The sequence below is a fragment of the Sceloporus undulatus genome, chromosome 2 (assembly GCF_019175285.1).
Source record: "Sceloporus undulatus isolate JIND9_A2432 ecotype Alabama chromosome 2, SceUnd_v1.1, whole genome shotgun sequence".
Classification (NCBI taxonomy): Eukaryota; Metazoa; Chordata; class Lepidosauria; order Squamata; family Phrynosomatidae; genus Sceloporus; species Sceloporus undulatus.
Genome location: NC_056523.1, coordinates 220772714 through 220792147, shown reverse-complemented (window position 1 = coordinate 220792147; position 19434 = coordinate 220772714). Strand labels below are relative to the sequence as shown.

The window sequence follows — 19434 nt, the reverse complement described above, 5'->3', positions numbered from 1 at the left end:
AACATTATGAAGGAGGCCAGGAATCCCTCTCACCACCATAAAATCTGATCTGGTCCTAGGTTTCAACACAGGTCATATGTGAAAACAAATAATCTTCAATAATTCAAAAAGTATTCATGGATCTGCTTTAAACTAGTCTTCTCTACTACTCTGCTAAACAGTGAGAAATATCTCATTCGTCTACTTCCTGACAAATATCTAATTGCTCTGTTTTCTGACAAAATTATTAAATTTTCAACCAGCAGCCTACCAAATTGTTGTACTACTACAGAGCACCAATGCATCTGAAGAAGTAGACTGAAGTCTACAAAAGCTCAGGTTGTCAATTTTTTTTTTTCTTTCAGTTAATCTCAAAGGTGCTACATGATCTCTCCACAACTGGTAAATTGCCTATTTATCTCAATTCAGTGGGATAGTTATGGTGGGGAAATTTATTTGGTATTTGATAGTCATGCTAATTTACAAGAAGAATGGTAGTAATTAGAAGCTGCCAGCTGACACCAAAATTTTACGTTGGCAAACTTCTGTAGACAGCTTATCTTAGGCTGCCTTCTTTGCTGTTTGTTTTACTAATGGCTATTATTATTTATTTTTCTACTGTTCTGCACTAAATTGCACTGATTACAGAAAGACAGGAAACAAATCTTGAAAATAAAACATTAGCAAATACTGCTTACCCCATAGGATGCTGCATTATGCAGTGGAATTAATCCTCCTTTGTCTTGTGCATTGACATCAGCACCATGCTCTAAAAGATATTCAGCAACTTCCAAATTATTGTAACCAGCTATATTAAAATAACAACAACAACAATGTATTAACAGAAAACTCAGCAGTTAAATAAAATCACTGGAATTTTTAAACTCTCATTTCCTGTTACATTCATCATATGGCTGTTTGAGTGGATGTGACAGTTTCTAAGGCAATTTTGTGTGAATAAATTATGCAACTACTTACCAGCAAGATGCAGTGGGGTGGAATTTCGTCCCTGGGTATCTCTACAATTGATGTTTTCTGGTGAACACAGTTTCTGAACTCGTGCCAGGCAACCCTTTTTAGCAGCATCCAGTAGGGCAGCATCACCTCGCAGAAGATCCTGTATATCTGTGTCTCCCTCCTTCACTAGGTCTAGTGGTGTATTGCCATCTCTGTTCTTTTTTGTTGGATCTGCTCCATGCTATAAACAACAATTTCTACTGTTTACTAGCAGAAATCAAAAGCAGACTGGTTTTCCTTCTTCTCCCTGCCCTACTCTCGCAAACAAAATGGTATGTGCCATCTGTACTTTAGTGTTTACGCACTTCATATATCTTTATATTTCGACTTAAATGAACTTAATGGCCACATTTGTGAACTTTGTTTTCCTCTTTCAAAGTTTGTAGATTCACCACACATGGCACTTTAAGCAGAAAAAGAAAGACAGGCCCTAACACAAAATGTACAATCTAAATTTAGACAGAGTGGATGAGGGGAGGCTATGCAAACATCCAGATACACAAATGTACCTGAGTTTAAGCCAATTCTCCCCTCCCCCGAAAGGGCAGATAGGTAGCGAGGAATCCCATTCATATCTAAAAACATAGGCCACAATTCATCTTGTGCACAGATTCATAAATTTAAATTCTACAAACATTGAAAGAGGAAAACGAAGTTCACAAATGTGGCCATTAAGTTCATTTAAGTCCAAATATAAAGATATATGAAGTGCACGTATAAATTACAGTCAGCCAAAGTAGGCAACATGTGACCCTCACTTTCTGTGGACTCTAGACCTTAATAGAAAAATTATAACCGGAAACCCATGAGAAGAGTGATTCCCTTTTAAAATATATCACAGCTCCCCTGCATCTTGTTTCCCACTCCAGGAACATTTTTAAGAAACCAAATTTGGGGAAGGGATGAAACCTGCAGTGGTCCTAGGGGTAGAAAAGTAGATATTCGCTCTTCTCCAACACCTGAAAGCTTGTCAGCTCATATCCCTATGTAAATTCAGATTATGTAAATTGAGCAAAAAGGAAACTTAATTTAGCTTTAGTATTATTATGATTTATACACCAGCCTTCTGCAAAAGTGGTATCTCTGAGAAGTGGTACTTATAAATTCTTCAGCAGAAAGATGTCTTCTCAGTACAAAACCTACTTGGGGAAGGTGATGCAAGATGAGTACTTGGAGGTGTGCAGCTAGTGCTGTCGCTAGGTTTTTGGCATTATTCAAAAGAGAAACTAATCTACAATGGCAGCATATTCAAGAAAAGATCAGAGGCTTTTCTTCTGCAATATCCTTTTTTAACAGTGCTGGTCAGACAGCTATGCCCACAGAGCCCCCAGTAATACATAATAGTAACAGTCCTCATTTTCCCCATTATTCAAATTTGAGCATGTTGTATTGGGAGATATGCCACCCATGAACATGCAAGGAGACACATTGATTAGTAATCCTAAACTGTGCTCTCTTTTGGGTCTAGTTCCCAATCGCATAGTTCTAGGTTAACATGCTCTCAGGAATAGCCAACATATGAGACTGCATCTGTGGGGCCAAGTTTTATTTAAAAAGTTAACTTAAAGCTAGAATGGGAAGACAGGGTTTTCCACTTGCTACTGGACTTCAACTTCTATAAATTCAAGATGGCCAGGGAGTTGGAGTTCAGTGATATGTGGAAAACTGCAAATATTAGCTTTATGTATGTAAAATAGGCTGCATAGGGAAATATTTGGATAACAGGCTATTAGAACAAGAATGAGTAAATTTAAGATGGGTTAGATTTTATGCTTAACTGCCTTTTTAAAGAAAAATATAACATAAGCAAAAGCAAAAGCAGGGCAAATTTCAGAATTAGGAAATACATATATTGATTTGATCTGTATTATACACAACTGCAATCTGGATCACTAAAAGAAGTTACTGCCTTAATGTTGTTGGAATCATTTTACAAGAAAGACAGCTAGCAGCAACATGGACAACAACAATAAAAATCATTTCTCTGTACAATCAAAAATCTAATCTTATATTAGAAATAATAAAACACATTCTGAAAAAAAGATATAAACTAATCAACACTACAAAAACAGAAAAAAATGTACTGAACAATCTCTGCAGAGAAGGTACATACCAGAAGAAAGACAATGTACAGTATAAAAGAAATATGGGCCCATACAGACAGGCCAAAATAAAGTTCCTTTGGGTCACTTTGAAGGTATGCTGTTTAAATGTTGCATGCATCCTAAGAGGCCAGAAGCTGCGCCAAAGCTGTGCTCCAGTCCTTAGGACTGGAGTGTGGCTTTGGCGCAGCTTCCGGCCTCTTAGGACGCATGCATCATTTAAACAGCATACCTCCAAAGTGACCCAAAGCAGCTTTATTCTGGCCTGTCTGTATGGACCCAAAAATTATATATTTATTATTTATTTATCATATACCATATATACTTGACTATACGTTGACCTCATGTATAAGTTGAGGGCAGGTTTTGGGGCCAAAAGTATGGATTTTGCAATGATTCATGGATGAGTTGAGGGTAAAACCTGGAGGCTCCTCAGTGTGTGTATGTGTGCATACAGCAAGAAAGACTCTAATTGAGGCTGTTTGTAACATTGGTTTCAGCCAGCCAGTACAGATGGGAGGGGGGGGTGTCTCTGTTTATTTAAAAACAATTAATCACTCAGGATTCTTTCTGCTTGGCGCAAGAGAAAAAGAAACTAACTATCTTGGGTCTCTGTTTGTCTAACAGCAGTTAATCACTCAGGACACTTTCTGCTTGGCTCAAGAGAAAAAGAAACTATCTTCCACTGAATGGGGAAATCCAAAAGAGCTGCTATCACATCATCATATTGATCCATAAATACGTCGACCTGGGATTTAGGGGTCAATACTGGGTATAAATTTTTAGACTTATAGATGAGTATATACACAGTACATTCAGTGCCAATGCTGCTGTCATTCGTGATTACTTATTAAAGCTTTAGGGGCATTATTGATTTTGTCCAAATGTGCACATTTTAAATGTCTTTTCTTGAACTGTTCTATTTTGTATGTTAAATTAAACCATTTTAGCTTTAAATTAAATGTTTTTAGCCTTTTAAATTAGTGTTACTGTTTCAGATTCTTTTCGACTGTTCAAATTAACATTACTGTAAGCCACTCTAAGATCCTCAGAGCAGGGTCTATTTTAATATGTAAATAAATAAATCCAAGATAAACAGATAGTCCTAGTACTTCTCGCAACCCAATAAATATCTCACTATCACTCACCTCTTAAACCCATGTTTAGCACACTGTGTTTCAGCATTAATCTCTTGTTCTGTCTACCTTGAGGCTCATGAGCCCAGTGAAATCTCCAGTCAATAATTCTTCAACAATAAAATCATTCTCACTCAGAAAAGTTTCAAGTCCAATATTAAGTTCAAATCCACCACTACCTGTCAATCTTCTCTCCTCAATATTTCCTCTTAGAAACACATAGCCTGACTTAATCATCAAAATATCTTTTGTTAGAAGACACGAGCCTTCACTGCATTGTATTTTATCATACCAAATCTTCTTTAAATATATTGTGGTTTAAACAGTGAAATTCCCGTTGCCTGAAATGCATTTTCTACAGAGAACTAAATCAGCTTTCTTCTGTTTAAACCATTCAATTATTTTCATCTTTCAGCCTGATTAGGCAGCTCAGTGGTATTAAAATGAATTGGCCCTGCTCCAGCTCTAGGAACACTTTACTGCATGTGATGAGTCGTCCCTAGATGTGAATATGCAGCACCATCTACAGCAAACACAGCATTAAATTGATGAGATGAATATTGTGTCTGGAAAGACACCCAAATCAGCTGCATACTAGTCTGTCCTCCTTGCTGGATCAAGGTGAGTATATTATACAAAAATTCAGAGAAAAGAAGAAAAAAAGAAAGAAAGAAAGAAAGTTGTTTCTTTGATTGTTCTCTTAAAAAAAACCCAATTCTGATTTCCCTCAACAGATCCAGTAGTAAATACAATTTTTTAAATTGTCCATATCAAAAGTGTCCTTTAAAAAAACACCAAATTAACTGATGGCTACAGATGCCTTCCAGAACAGGAATTCTGATACCATGGCAACAAGTGAAAAGCCTTAGTAAGAAATTACTTGCTGCCAGCTACAAATAGAAATACAGATGTTTTGATTTTCAGAAAAACTAATAAATCTCAGCATACTGAAGAATCCAGATGTTAAATGGATAGTGCCACACCTTCACATCACAAGGAACTGTGTAGATAATTTGATAGAGCAGACAATCTCTATCCTATTATGACAATTTCTTCTGCAAAACTAGCTTCTGAAGAGATAAGGTTCACAAAATTAGTTCCAAAATGTGCTCGTTGGGAGGTACCAGAAAAAATTACCTCTAATTCACACAATTAGCAAACCATGAACATCAAATGAATGGCACAGGTGGACTAACATTGTCCCTGTCAATACTAGTGAAGGGAAGAGGGAAGGACTATGTCCACATACATTCTATTTATGAGCTTCCCAGGGTTATCTGGATGGTAAGAGTTTAGGAATCAAAATGTTGGTCAGATTAAACACTGTTAGGAATTTTTTATTCTCCTATGACAAACAAAGAATCCAGAGAAAAAATCAAGACAAAGAATCCAGTAAACCTCTCTGCATATTTGCAAAGAACCTGTACTGGACTCAGATTTTCCATTGAGATTTTTGCATATCCTATGTTCCTGTGCTCTAACATCATAGATGGTAGACAAGTAATCAGTTACTTTCACCTTTCACTTTCCTAACTCAGGGGCGAAATAGACAGGCTAAAGGGGTGGCTTGAAGCTGTCCCTTCTGAAGATGGATTGGGGCCGTGGCCCAAAGGTGGCTTCCAGACACTGCAGCGGGTGTGGCATCTAAATGTCGCACCATCTTGAAGCCGCCCACATTTGGGTGGCCACCCAACATCAAGGTGGCTTCAGGGCGGCGTGGGAGCATGCGGCGTATGAGCACCATGCTCCCAAGCCGCTCGGATGGTTGCTTATAGAGTCGGTCTGTTCCAGCTCTCATTTATTTTAGCACTTCAAAGCTTTGTTACAAGTGGACATATTCAGAACTTTCACATTGTAATCTGAATCCAAAATGCCAGGATTGTAATGAGGAAGTTTCCCCAAGACATAATGTTTTACTTCTGTAGACTCCGGCATCAAATTCCGATCAAATTCTTACTTCCATGTAATAATAGAAAAACACTTCTTTAAGCCAGGAGCCTGAACAAAAGAAACTAGCATGTGCCTCAGCTTGTCTTCACAATGGTGGCTATTGGAGTTACACATGAGGCAATAATCATAAGATGTTTATCATACAACTAAAGTATAGAACAGTTGGAGATTACTCAGCTTTAGAAATTAATTATCTCATCTCTTCAATGCCAAACAGATTTATTTCTGATTAATTTCAAGCAACTAAATGCATTTATTAATCATTACAAGCACTACTATATATACAGTTGTCCCTCAACATTTGCAGTATTGACACTCACGGTTTCGAATATTCACGAGATCAAGGCCGCTGCACATGCACTCCTCCTCATCATCCCTCCAGGGCTTTTCTCCCAGGAGGAAGAAGCTGGGAAGGGTGTGCACACCAATCCCACCCCTTTCCAGGATGGAGAGCTGCCTCTTTCCCCAGACAGCTCTCTGCCTTGGGAAAGGGTTTGGGGAAAGCAAATGCACCCTCCTTCCTGCCATTCCAAAGCTTCAGAGAGCTCCCCTGAACCTCCAGCGCCTCAGAAAGCTTGCTAGAGCTGATTGAGGCTTTGGAAGGGAGATGGGGGCGCGCACTGCTCTCATCCCCACTTTATTCACGAATTTTGACTTTCATCCGGGGGGGGGGGCTTGTGCCCCTAACCCCTGTGGATGTCAAGGGTCAACTGTACTTGTGTACAAGTCAACCTCATGTATAAATCAAGGGAAGGTTTTAGGGCCAAAATCATGGATTTTGATATGACCCGTGGATTAGCCAAGGGTAAAACTTAGGGGCATGTAATAAAGGATCTAAAGGGGAAATATCACTTCCCTCCCTCCTTCTTCTCTGGACCTCTCCTGACCACCTAACACCACTTCCCAGTGTTGGAGGAGGTTTTAACATGGGATTGTGAAGGGAAGGAAATGGAGTTAAATGGGGTGTTTGATGGGGAAAGAAGGTTTTAACATATGATTAGGAAGGGAATCACCTCTTTTACATGCACACACACGCACACTCTTGCCTGGGCAGCTCTTTCAGAAATCACTGCTGAGGCACACAGGAATGGTGCTTCTTTAAGGACCTTTCTAAGCAGTATTACTGTACTGAGTTGTATATAAGTTGACCCAGGATTTTAGGGTTAATTTTTGGGATATTTTTTTTACTTATAGTCAAGTATACACGGTATTTTTTAACAACAGTGTTAGTACAGTACTACCTTCAAGAAAATTCTACAGAAATGCTGGACAGGGTGCTACATGCACCAGCTCCTTTTAAGTCAAAGCTAGATGCCTGAAGACATAACAAAATTCTCAATTATCTAGCTCTAGATCTATAAACCACATACCTTTAGAAGAAGCTTGCAGATTTCATATTTTCCCTTTGCTGCTGCTTCATGCAGTGGTGTAAACTTCCAGAGGTCTGCAACATTGACAGAAGCTCCATGTCTCACCAGTAACTCTGCTACTTCATAGTGACCATACGAACAGGCATTATGCAGGGGTACTAAGCCACTAAATTAAACAGAGAAATATAGAAATTGCAGTTATCTTTCAAGATAATTAGCCGGTCTTTTCAAATGATATCATTAAGGACCTATCTAACACTCTGTAGAAACTAAGTATCAGATCCTAATGAGTACTCTAAAGACAAGGTAATGCAAGAAACAGTTACCACATGTATTGCATGTCTGTGATAATAATTTTTCTGCACCTGTGCATCTGCCAATTGTTGCACACTAGAGCAGGTCTAGGCAGTGAGTGAGTTATTAAGTCCAAATCCAGCCTGCCAAGCAGTTTACAGGGTAATGATGACATGAGTATTTTGTCATGCAACAATGAGAAACTATACCCTGACAAGATAGCTTTCTGTGTGGAGAATAATTTTAAAATGTGTCCTTGTCTCTGCCATCCTATAAGCTTTATTTGAAAGGTGATAGCCTAGTTACAGGTTCATGGCTTCAGTTTTAGATTACTTTTTCCCCAACTCAATGACTTTCAAATAGTTTGGACTTCAACTCCCATCATCCTGACCCACTAGTCAGACTGGCTGAAGCTAATGCAAGTTGCAGTCCAAAACATTTGCAGAGCACCATAATGAAGAATAGTGGTTTACACATAGAGGGTTCAGCAGAATCCAAGATACAAATGACATTAGCAGCTTCCCAGATTGTACCATGTTCTGACGTCTGCTCCTTGTATGTAGGAATGGGTTACCTCGGTGGGTCTAGGGGCCAATTCCTCCCTTGCACCAGTCAAGAATGATTACCCCCTCCATTGCTGTCATATTCTGCTGAAATCTGGTAGTGTAGCAGCAACTGTAGATTAACAGCTCATTTCAATAAAGAAAAATAATGCATATCCCATTCTTAAGCAAGGCACATGAGGAGGCACATATTATTTTAAAGGAGAACTGCATCTCTATGAGGCTTCTTTGAACATGATACTCCTTTAAATCCCTGTGTATCTAATACTGAGAGTAAAAATGATCACTTTGGTTTTATGGTCACTACTACTGCATCACTGGCATTTGGCAGCAAGGGTTTTAAAATCTGGGTGTGAGGAGTGAAGTGCATACAGTTGATAGGCTGTATGTTGCCTTCCCCTACTGTAATACACTATGACAAAGGCAAAACTATGCTGCTGTTGGGTCCCTGTTCCTTTTATTTTGGGCCACTTTTGAAAGCAATTCTAATATTCACACCAATTGCTCATCTGTTTCTTACTTTCCCTTTTAGGGAAAGAAAGGTCATGTAATGTGAGTCTAATACTTAACTCTAATTACTGATCTATTTCTCATCTCCCCTTTCAGCAAAAGGTGACGGAATGTATGGTTGAAGTATAGATCCAGATATTCCTGTTGTGCCTAAAAAATTGATTTATACAATGCCAGTAGTGCTTGCTCATGGGTCACACTGTTCTGCAGCCTAAGAGGGCCAACTTTGCTTAAAAGTCAGCAATATTCTTCTCCACTGTTTTAAATGTAGTTGCCTTCTGCTACTTACAAAATTTGGCAGGGATCATTTTAAAGGGTTCAATTTCTGACAGTTATGAAAGACTGCTTCCCAACATGCAGGAAACTGCAAAAACTTATTCCATCACCTTTACTCTTTAATATTTATGTTAAAGCTGTCAGAAGAAAATGGAAGAGCTGTCTCAAATTTGAGGAGTCAGGTTTCATCACTATGCTGATCATACCCACTTCCCACATAAAATGTTGGGGCAGCAATCATGGTTCCAAAATAGCATCTTTCGATAATGGGTAGCAGTTAACATGTTTAAATTTAGACTAGTTTTCCTTTGTTGACTGTAAGAAATGTGGCATTTACAGAGGATCTCTGGAATGCAGCCACAGAGCCTGAAAAGGAGTTTGAGAAGGAAACCATTCCAGCCACACACAAAACAATAAATGGAAAGTTATAAATACCCTTTATCTTTTGCATGCACATCTGCTCCATGATGAAGCAAATATTCCACTACCGATACTCTGTTATAACCTGCAGCGAAATGCAGTGGGGTTGAATGACGCCCCTCCAAATCTCTACAGTTCACATTCTGGGGACTGCAAAGTTGCTGTCAGGAGAAAATAAAGAAGAAAGACATTCATCATAGACTCACTCTTGCTTTCCATATATGAACTTCTACTTTCCCCTACTTAACACTTGTGTGGCCTGAGGAAGCTCAGGGCAGGAAGCTCTTGCCATGAACCAGAAAGAACTGTTTTTGTAAAATGTTTATTCTATATTTTACAGTTGTAAACTACTATGGAAGCTTGAAAGGGTATATAAATGCATTAAATAAAAATGCACCAACATGGCAAAAATAATTCAGAGAGCAGGAAAGCTAAGGTATGGAAATGGTTGCAATTCTGCACCATTTTAATCACTTGCACAAGACTGAGTTGAAAGAAAAAAGAAATATCTCATAAGAATTATTATGGAATATTATTATAGACCCCATGCTTCAACTTACTCAGCTCTGCTGTTTAATATAAAGAATAATCTGTAATTCACTTTCATATTTCCACCAAAAATAAGAAGCACTGAGAGATTTTACTTAACTCCACCCCCAGGCTTAATCCAGTTCCATCTGACCCCAATATCATATTAAATAAAGTGTTTATCAATGGACTTCTAAGCAGTTACCCACACGTGCCTATCATCAAGCTATACAGTGTTACCCCGGGATACGAATGCGCCGCCTTACGAAATTTCCGGGTTACGAAAAAAATCCCTTTAAAAAAACTGTTCCGGGTTACGAAGGTTTTTTCGGGTTACGAAAAAATTTTTGGTGCTTTTCGGCGCTATTTCACACGAAATCGCGGCTTTTCCCCATTAGCGCCTATGGCTTTTTCGGCTTACGAAGTATTCCGGGTTACGAAAGCGGCGGCGGAACGAATTAATTTCGTAACCCGGGGTACCACTGTATAACAAAATACATCCAATGTGCAACCACGATAGATAGCAAACGGGTAATTTTGATCAAACTAAAATATTGGTCTTTCTACGCAGTACAAGAAATGTCAGTGATATATAATACACAACAGAATTTAGTTGTCCCAACATACCTTCACAGTTTCTAAGTCTCCAGCTTTAGAGGCTTCCAACAGTCTATAATCGACATCAGATGTGTGTACAGGGGTGCTCTCTACATGAGACAAGAAACATACAGTATAAGCATTTTGGATATATAGGAACAGTTTGTAAGCAGTGGTGCGGGGAATGCAGCCTGCACTGGGTGGCATCCAGAGGGAATGGAAGGCATTTTCCTGCTCGCCTAGCAGCTGCACAGGACCCTAAATGAGCCCTCCAAAGGCCACAGCATGGCTTCCCTCAGTAGCGCTAGCTGCTGGGGGGAGGGAGGAAAGACTTCAGGGTCTTGCATGCCTGCAGCCAGACTGGACCCTGAAGGCCTTTGGGGAAGCTGCAGTAGTTTGTATGGGCGGAGGGGAAGGCAAAGTAGTTCACACACACCGCACCAAGTGACACGAACCTCAGGGACACCACTGCTTGTAGCTAAGGTAGAAAAATATTGTTCTCTCTCAAAATCAGAATGCTGCATGATCGTAATGTCAGTTATAAACTAGAGAATCTTGGTTCAAATTTCATGTCTCCTGTGAGATCATGGGATGACCGCAACCAAGTCAGTATCTGTCAGCCTCAGCCCCATCTTCTATTTGGAGATAATGCTAGTCTACCTCATGGGCTGTTGTAAGTGAAGCAGTTAACAGTGCTACATAAGGTTGTGTGACACAAAAATGGTTTATTTGTTACTAAATAGAAACGTGTGTGTGTTAAATCCCTTAATTTTCATTTTCTCTTTGTTGAGGTTTGTAGCCTAATTACAATCTCTTCCCTCTTGAATGGAACTGCCCAACAAGTCTAAACTATGATTGCTAAACACACTGTTTTTATCCAGATTTGTGGAGGCAGGCATTCCCAGAATAGATCCCGGCCATGTAACGCTCCCCCCCAGTCATATACAAGTGAAGACTATGCCCACCGTTATTTTATTATTGTAGTATTGTTTTTAGATTTTTATCGTCTGTAATTTTAATGGATGGAATTGTTTAATCCTTTTTTAAGGGGGGGAATTGAATATATTGTATTTTTTAAAGGTTGTATGCTGCTTTGATTATGGACACAAAAGGCGGGATATAAATTTTAAAAAATCAATTTTGTTTTTTTCCTTCAAATTCTGCTTGTGATGGTACTCTGGTTACTGTCAATCATAGTTAAAGCTGAGGTTAACATAATGGCTACCTATAGTTGAGGCAGGCAGGGAGAAATTCTCTTTTAAAGAGGAGAAAGAGTAGGTGAGTCTATAGCCTGTGATGCAGTGGCTTAGTGATTAAGACACTAATTTCAATAATCGGAAGATTGGAAGGTTGACAGTTTGAGGCCTGAATGCTGTAGGGAGGGGTGAGTTCCTATCACTAGTCTCAACTTCTGCCAATCTAACAGTCTGAAAGCATGGAAATGCAAGTAGATAAATAGGTACCACTTCAATGGAAAGGTAACAATGCTGGCCACATGACCATCAGAGTAGTCCTCAGGCAATGCTGGCTCTTAGGCTTAAGTAATGGAGATGAGCACCACACCTACAATCGGTTACAACTAGACATTCATGTCAAGGGACTACCTTTACCTTTAGCTCATCTTTAGGTATAGCCCCTCTGTAGGTATAGTACACTGACTCTTCCAGTCAGAGGTCTATGTATAAGGTAAATACTATCCTTAAATACCCTTAAGTACTATCATGCATAATCCAATTTAGGGAAGTGGCACAGTCATGTCCAACATTTCAAATATCTGGACAAAAAGAGTTAGTTCATTTATGATGAGGTAAATGGGTGTTTTTACTGTATTGAAGAGAAAATAAATTTAACTAAATGCTTGAAAAATAATAGCCAATACTTCAATGATGCTGATCCTTATATAGCTAGAAATTACAATGTAGTAATTTATATCCAGACCTAACTTGACAGGAAGTATATCTTATATGCATCATTCCTCATTCTGATCCTCCAGCTTTCTGATTCTCCAACTAGAGCTGTTCACAGTTTGGTTTTGTTAGGCCCTCCAGGTTCTAACGAACTATCATTCCCACCATGCCTCACCATCTGCCAAACTGAAGGAAGTTTTAGCCAGGCTCACGATGGCTTGATTGCAGCTTCTCCCTTTATGGGGATGGTACGAAGAATTACAACCATGAGCCTGGCTAAAACTTCCTTCTTGGTTTGTGGTGAAGTATGATGGGAATGTTAGTTTGTCAGAACCTGGAGAGCCCTAGTGGTGCAGTGGTTAAATACCTGTACTGCAGCCACTTATTCATAAGCCATAAGGTTGCGAGTTCAATACCAGCAAAAGGGCTCAAACTCAACTCAGGCTTGCATCCTCCTGAGGGTGCTAAAATGAGTACCCAGCTTGTTGGGGGCAATTAGCTTACACTTTGTAAACCGCTCAGGGAGTGCTTAAGTGCACTGATAAGTGGTATAGAAATGTACTTGCTATTGCTATAGATTCCCCACCCCTGGGCTAGGTGAATGTGAACATCTTATGTCTGTTACAGGGAGAGCCCCTAGACTCAGTCCCATTTCCTCCTTCTCTGCCAAGTATCTGTTCTGTAGGATATAAAACAACTACTTCCCAGCGCCTGTTAGCATGGCTACCCTCCAGTAGACTGAATCATTATTACTGTTTACACTATGAAACCAGTTATTAAACTACTTTTTAAAAAGATAAATCAGAAACTGTTTTAAAACTGTTCCAATATTAATTTTTCACAATGATGATCTCAATGAATAAAAGTAAGTGATGTGAAAAATTAAAACTTCAGAGTCCGTCATTTACCTTAGAGCAAATAACATACTAGTTCTAGATTCTAATGCATTTTCAAAGGCTTATTAATTTTATTCTTAAACTTTGTAAATTAGGACAATAATGTCCCTATTTTACAAGATGGCCAACAAAGAAACTAAGGGTGGGATCCAAACTTATAGAACAAGCCTCGCTGACACAGCTGCAACTCCATGGTGTCAGGTAATGATTTTAAGTATTTCTACCACAATTATCTCCTCACTCTAATATAGGGCTTTCCTATTTTGCCTCCCACTGCCTATTCCCAGCCTGCAATGAGAATCGCAGACCCTTCATTCAAGGAACTACAATGCGGCTAGCACGCTGCTCAAGGGCAATACTCCCAAGCTCATGCCCTGTAAGTATTCCTGGAACTGGGCCATTGTTTTCTCTTTAATTTTCTTCCTGCCCCCATTGTATCTTGATAACAGTGACTCTGGCTACCCACGGAACAGAGCAAGATCTTTAAGTCTCAGGCTGGGAATAGGCAGCGGGAGGCAAAAGAATACTTCTTGCCCAAATTGTTTTCTTGCTGCTTGTGAATGAGTAGAAACCTTTGTGACACGATGCCCAAGGAGAGGATCGGGGAGGAAAAGGGTCTTGGAGGAGCTAAGGCACTTCTTGCCTTCTCCCTGATCGTCTCCTTGGGATGCCCTTGGAAAGGATTGGGGAGGAGAAGGGTTTCGGAGGGACCAAGGCACCTCTTGCCTTCTCTTCCCCATCCTCTCCCTGGGCTGCCCAAGGAGAAGGTGGGGAGGAGAAGGGGCAGGGAGCCAATTAAAGAGATGGGAGGGTTGTGAAAGGAGCTCCTGCCCCTCTTCCCCCGCTCACCCTTCCCTTTAACTGGCTTCTGAGTGGGGGTGATTCATGATTTTTTCATATTTGCGGGGGTCTCATTCCCCTAACACCCGCAAATATGGAGGGAGAACTGTATTTCATTTTTCTTTGATAATTAGACATATTTACCAAACTACTTTTCAGAGACAGATGCCCTGAAGCAAGATGAATTATCTTTGCTTTTAACTACCTCATCTTAGATGGCTGGCCATTTTCTTTGAATTGTGAATTATCCCAGCCTTTTCTATTTTTAGCCCTTGTGACCTATGTCCCTATAATGCCCATTTACATAAAACATCAAAACAAGCATTCAAATATTAATTTAACTCTAACTTACTACTTGCTTAGTCTTAGGGCAAATACCAGTATAAGATTGAAAAGGGAATTAATGAAGTAAATCCTAGGTGGAGAGAAAGACAAGTAAGTGAACTATCAAAGGTCACAGATAATCTTGCCTCACTCTGCATCTCTTGTTCTGGAAGTCTGTATGATTTTAGATTGGGAAAATTTCAACATTCATAGAAAAAAATATTAATACCATTTTAGTACTGTTCTTCTCTATTATTTTCATTTGTCCTTTTCCCTCACTATGCCGAGTCTCACTTGCACACACTGCCCTAGCTATAGGCCTGTCTGCCCCATAAGATTTAAACACCAGTGTGGACAAATGAGAATCAAAATAGGGAGAGTTAAGACGAAGGAAACTAGTGCCAGGAAGCACCAGCACATCAGAAAGAAGGATACCACAATGCTAAGCGAACATTTCTTCCTAGTAATCTGTTCAATGGGTTACTTTTGATTTTAATAAAATTGGTAAATATTATCAGCAGTCCTAATATATATTTCTCTCACCTATTTCACCTAGACAGATAGCTATATATATTCTATATTAGATAAGAGTTGTACTTTCCTTTACAGGACCAGATCCTTAGAGGTGCTATAAACCAGGGGTAGGCAACCTTTTTGAGGCGGGGGCCGGGTTGCTATCCCTCAGACAATTAAAAATGCTGGTTTTAACTTTTAGAGCCCCAAGTAGCTCTGAACCTGAGTATCATGAAACTTCTTTTGCCAGCTAGACGTTGTTTGAATGTAAACAATATTCTCCTGATAAATGTATAATGGCACTGATTCTGATTTCCTTTTGGCACTAAGTGAACATCTTTTAACATCTAGTCTGAAAGAGAGGCTTTTTTTTTTGCCTTATGCTGTTCTGCTGCTTTGTTTTATAATGCTTTATTATTATTTTAATATTTTTGCTACTCTGGGAGCTACCTTGAGGCTGACAAACAAATGAACATTTAATTAAAAATGTTAATTAAAAACATTCCCTGGAAGTCATAATTACTCATCACTTAATACCAACCAGCAGAATACCCACCATTCAGTATCTGCTGCACTGCTTCATTGCCCATCTGTGCTGCAGTAAAACCTTGTAAAGAGATTATTGAAGGGTCTGAACCATAATTTAGCAGGAGTCGACAAGTCTGCAGGTGACCGCCCAATGCAGCCCTGTGCAAAGCTGTTTGCCCAAGTGTGTCTAGTGCATTCATCTGGGGGGAGGAACAGAAAAACATATATTTACTAATATCGAATATTAGCAATTGTTTTACACTGTAAACCTATTTCTCCTTGAAAGCTCTCTGGGGAGGAAACCAAGAAAGAAAATGCAACAGACTGATTTTATTACTGCCCCTACTGCGTTGCGATATAAATACCATAGGCTAAGATAGGATCAAATAATTTTTCCAACATACTAGTTTGAAGGGACATCTATTCTATAAGAAATAGGTAATTAAGTGAAATTGTTACTGAGATAAAAATGGAGCTGCAGAAATTATTTGTTTTGCAGTTGAATAATGCTCCACAGTTCTGCAGAAAAATTAAATCACATGCAATTAATCTAACAAATGGAAACAGGAATCCTGAACTTTACTACTTCTTTAGGGAAAGAAGACAACTTATTGATAAGGCAGGCCCCTCTTCTGGGAAGGTGGTCCCCATTTTTATACTGGAGAAAAGACCTCCCTACTTCCATTTCCCAAATGTCAGTTCAAAAGAAAACAAATCTCTTGGATTGAGAAAATATTATCTTTTTAAAAAACTCTGTACATATGCAAAGGGATCTGGTATCACTATTGGAAATAACTGCGAAAAAAAGTTGTAGCATAAACTATCACAGACTTGGTCTACTTTCTCAGTAGAAAAAGTCTATGAAAGCTTATCTACAACTTCTTTTGCACAGTTGGGCAGTGTTCGCATTGCAGAAATATTCCAGTTTGACAACACTTGAATTGCCATGGCTCAATGTTATGGAATTTGGGGAATTGTAGTTTCGTGAGACATTTAGTCTTCTTTGTTGGAGAGCTCTGTTGCTACAACCATCTACAGTTTCCAGAATTCCACAACACTGAGATGTGGTAGTTAAAGTGGTGTCAACCTGGATTATTTCTGAAGTGTGGACACAGCTTTGGTCTCAAAAGGTTCTTCAAGTTCCCTTTGCATAGTGATATTCCAGTCATAACATGGATATATCTATGAACTGTACATGGGGAAACCTCAACAAGAGAGGAAGAATCAGTGAAAGGCCATCATCAATTCCTCTGCCAAGCCTTTTGCACACTATGATTTGTGGATCATATGAAGGTCAAGCATCATTAACTCTCCTTCTTCCATGCATGAGTGTAACAAAAATTTACAGGCAAATTTCCTTAAGAGGGCACCTAGCACTGGGATGTAAAAGTGACTATTCCACTTAGGCTTGTGAAGCTGTGTGGAGCAGAAAGCAATAAAGTGGTACTCTCATATAGGCTGAATCAGATAAACTCAGTCTAGTAAAGTAGGATAGTTCAAGAAAATGCTGATAGACATCAAGCTTGGCAATCACAAATTTGGGGAAGATGTTAGGAAGAGTCAGTAAAGAGTTCTGGAAGGCATGGGGAAAAGAGAAAGTCAGGAGAATTTTGGATTCTATGTGCAATTATAAGCTTTTGTAGAAGATGTTTTATTAGAGATGGATAATTTTGGAAGGCCAATTTCCAGATGTATGCAGAAGAAATAACTGGTTAAGAAAAGAGAGGCATCTGAACTTACAAGGTTATGTAATACTTTTCTGGAATGGGCATATGAATTGCACTTTTGCAGTAGTAGTAGTAGTAGTAGTAATAATAATAATAATAATAATAATAATAATAACAATAATGTAATATAATAATAATAATAATAATAATAATAATAATAATAATAATAACAATAATGTAATATCTATTTATTTATACCCCGCTCTTCAGCCAAAAGGCTATCAGAGCGGCTTACAAATTGTTAATGACTGTAGACATTTCCCTGCCCTCAGGCTTACATTGCCAGTTAACAGATGATGCAACTGAAAGAGTAATGGCATGTGTGCCTGTGTCGCAAGCCGATGTGGGCATACGCAGAATTTCCCTTATGCGGGGGTCCAGAATGGATCCCCCGCATAAGGGAAGGTACCACTGTACAGTAAGTTATGAACTACATCTGGCTGTGTGAGAACAGATAAAGTGCTGAACACCCACCCTTTTCACTGAAGTTAACTACGAAAATACTCCCTAATGTAGCATACCTGTGGGACTAACACTCAAGACCACTTTTTTGCTACATGGAATAATTTAAGATACAGTTCAATATTTACCTTTGCCCCATGCTTATGAAGAACTTCCATTACATCATTGTGAGCTCGTTCAGCAGCAATGTGCAAAGGAGTCATGAAGCTATATTGAAAACGAGAAAGATTCAGATACAGGTAAGCAGCTTTCGAAGTTTGGTTGTTCCACATAACTACAAAAGTTGTGACTTTAAAGGATGGACTTACTCTTTGTTTTTCTCATTAACGTTGGCTCCTTTCCGAAGCAATAACTCAGTTACTTGTTTCCGCTTAGGGTGAAGGGAAGCCACAGCGCAGTGCTGCAAAAAAAGCAAAAGACAATCTAGGAAAATTTAAGTCTAGGGCAGAAAATTAAGACTCAACAGGTACTGGAAATATAAGCTGAGAAGGTGCCAGTTAACCTGCATAATTTAAGGGTGCACAACAAATAATTTGCTTGTTTGGATGCAGGACTCTTGTCAGGATATCCAAAGAAGAAATATGAGCAAGTGGGAGAAAACAGCATACAGCCCAAGGATTCTTTTCTGCATCAGAACAATTCCCTATGTCAAAAGGGCAAGGTGCTTTGTAAACAGAACCAGGGCTTCCCTCCTGAGTAATGCAAACTGCTGCTATAGGTCAGGAAATGAAGGTCCATTATGTGCTCAGCTATTGGGGATGTGTTGACACATAACTGCTCTTTTTTTTTCATTTCTCTTCTAGCCTTGTATGCCTGTTTCTGTCCAGACTAGTAGCAAATGGTGTTACAAACGTTAGGCAAATTCCCTTTCCAACCATTATTTACCGTCTAGCCCCTAGAGGGGGACATTAAGAAGTTCTTTCAGAAAGCAATAGTGTCTCAACAAAATACAAATACCAAGACTCCACAGGGTGTTGCCATGGCAGTTAAAGTGGAATCATAGTGCTATAAATTGTGTAATGTGAAAAAGCCACCAGATAGCCAGCAAGATATCATTGGAGGCCAAGAGTACTGTGAGTTAAACTAATGGGCCTCAGCAGCATTACCCAGTAGGCCAGACCTATTTTAATCACTACAGAGGAATGCCAGCTCCAAAATAAGGGAACAATAGCAATTATCACCTGGGTTTAGATATTGTAGGCTAGATTTAGACAGCAGGTTAGCCCAGCCAAGGGTTAAAGAATCATATGCTCCTTTTGCTTAGTCCAGCTTTCCCCAACATGTTGCCTTCTAAATTTACAGGGCTACAATTTCCATAATTCCTCAGCAGATGTTAGCCAGGGCAGCTATAGTCCTATATATTTGTAGGACACCAGGTTGCAAAAAAGCTGTCCTAAACCACTCCTTCTGTAGTGCCTGGATAAGCTAGAATCTTATTTAGAATTCAGTATGATCTCTGGCAATGCCAATGAACCTTAAATAACAGTAAAGGATT

At 39.2% G+C, this 19434-nt stretch overlaps 1 protein-coding gene across 3 annotated transcripts in view; it reads right to left on the bottom strand.

Annotated features, from left to right (window-relative positions):
• Positions 1-19434, bottom strand: part of TNKS (tankyrase) — a 119954-nt gene that overhangs the window by 22363 nt on the left and 78157 nt on the right. For all 3 annotated transcript variants that reach the window (XM_042451944.1, XM_042451941.1, XM_042451942.1), the window contains 8 exons: positions 18248-18339; positions 18068-18146; positions 15779-15950; positions 10773-10852; positions 9633-9778; positions 7555-7720; positions 958-1177; positions 678-787 (listed from right to left, as the gene is read on the bottom strand). In XM_042451944.1, the coding sequence (XP_042307878.1) occupies positions 678-787; positions 958-1177; positions 7555-7720; positions 9633-9778; positions 10773-10852; positions 15779-15950; positions 18068-18146; positions 18248-18339 (1065 nt within the window). The remainder of the gene's footprint in view (positions 1-677; positions 788-957; positions 1178-7554; positions 7721-9632; positions 9779-10772; positions 10853-15778; positions 15951-18067; positions 18147-18247; positions 18340-19434) is intronic.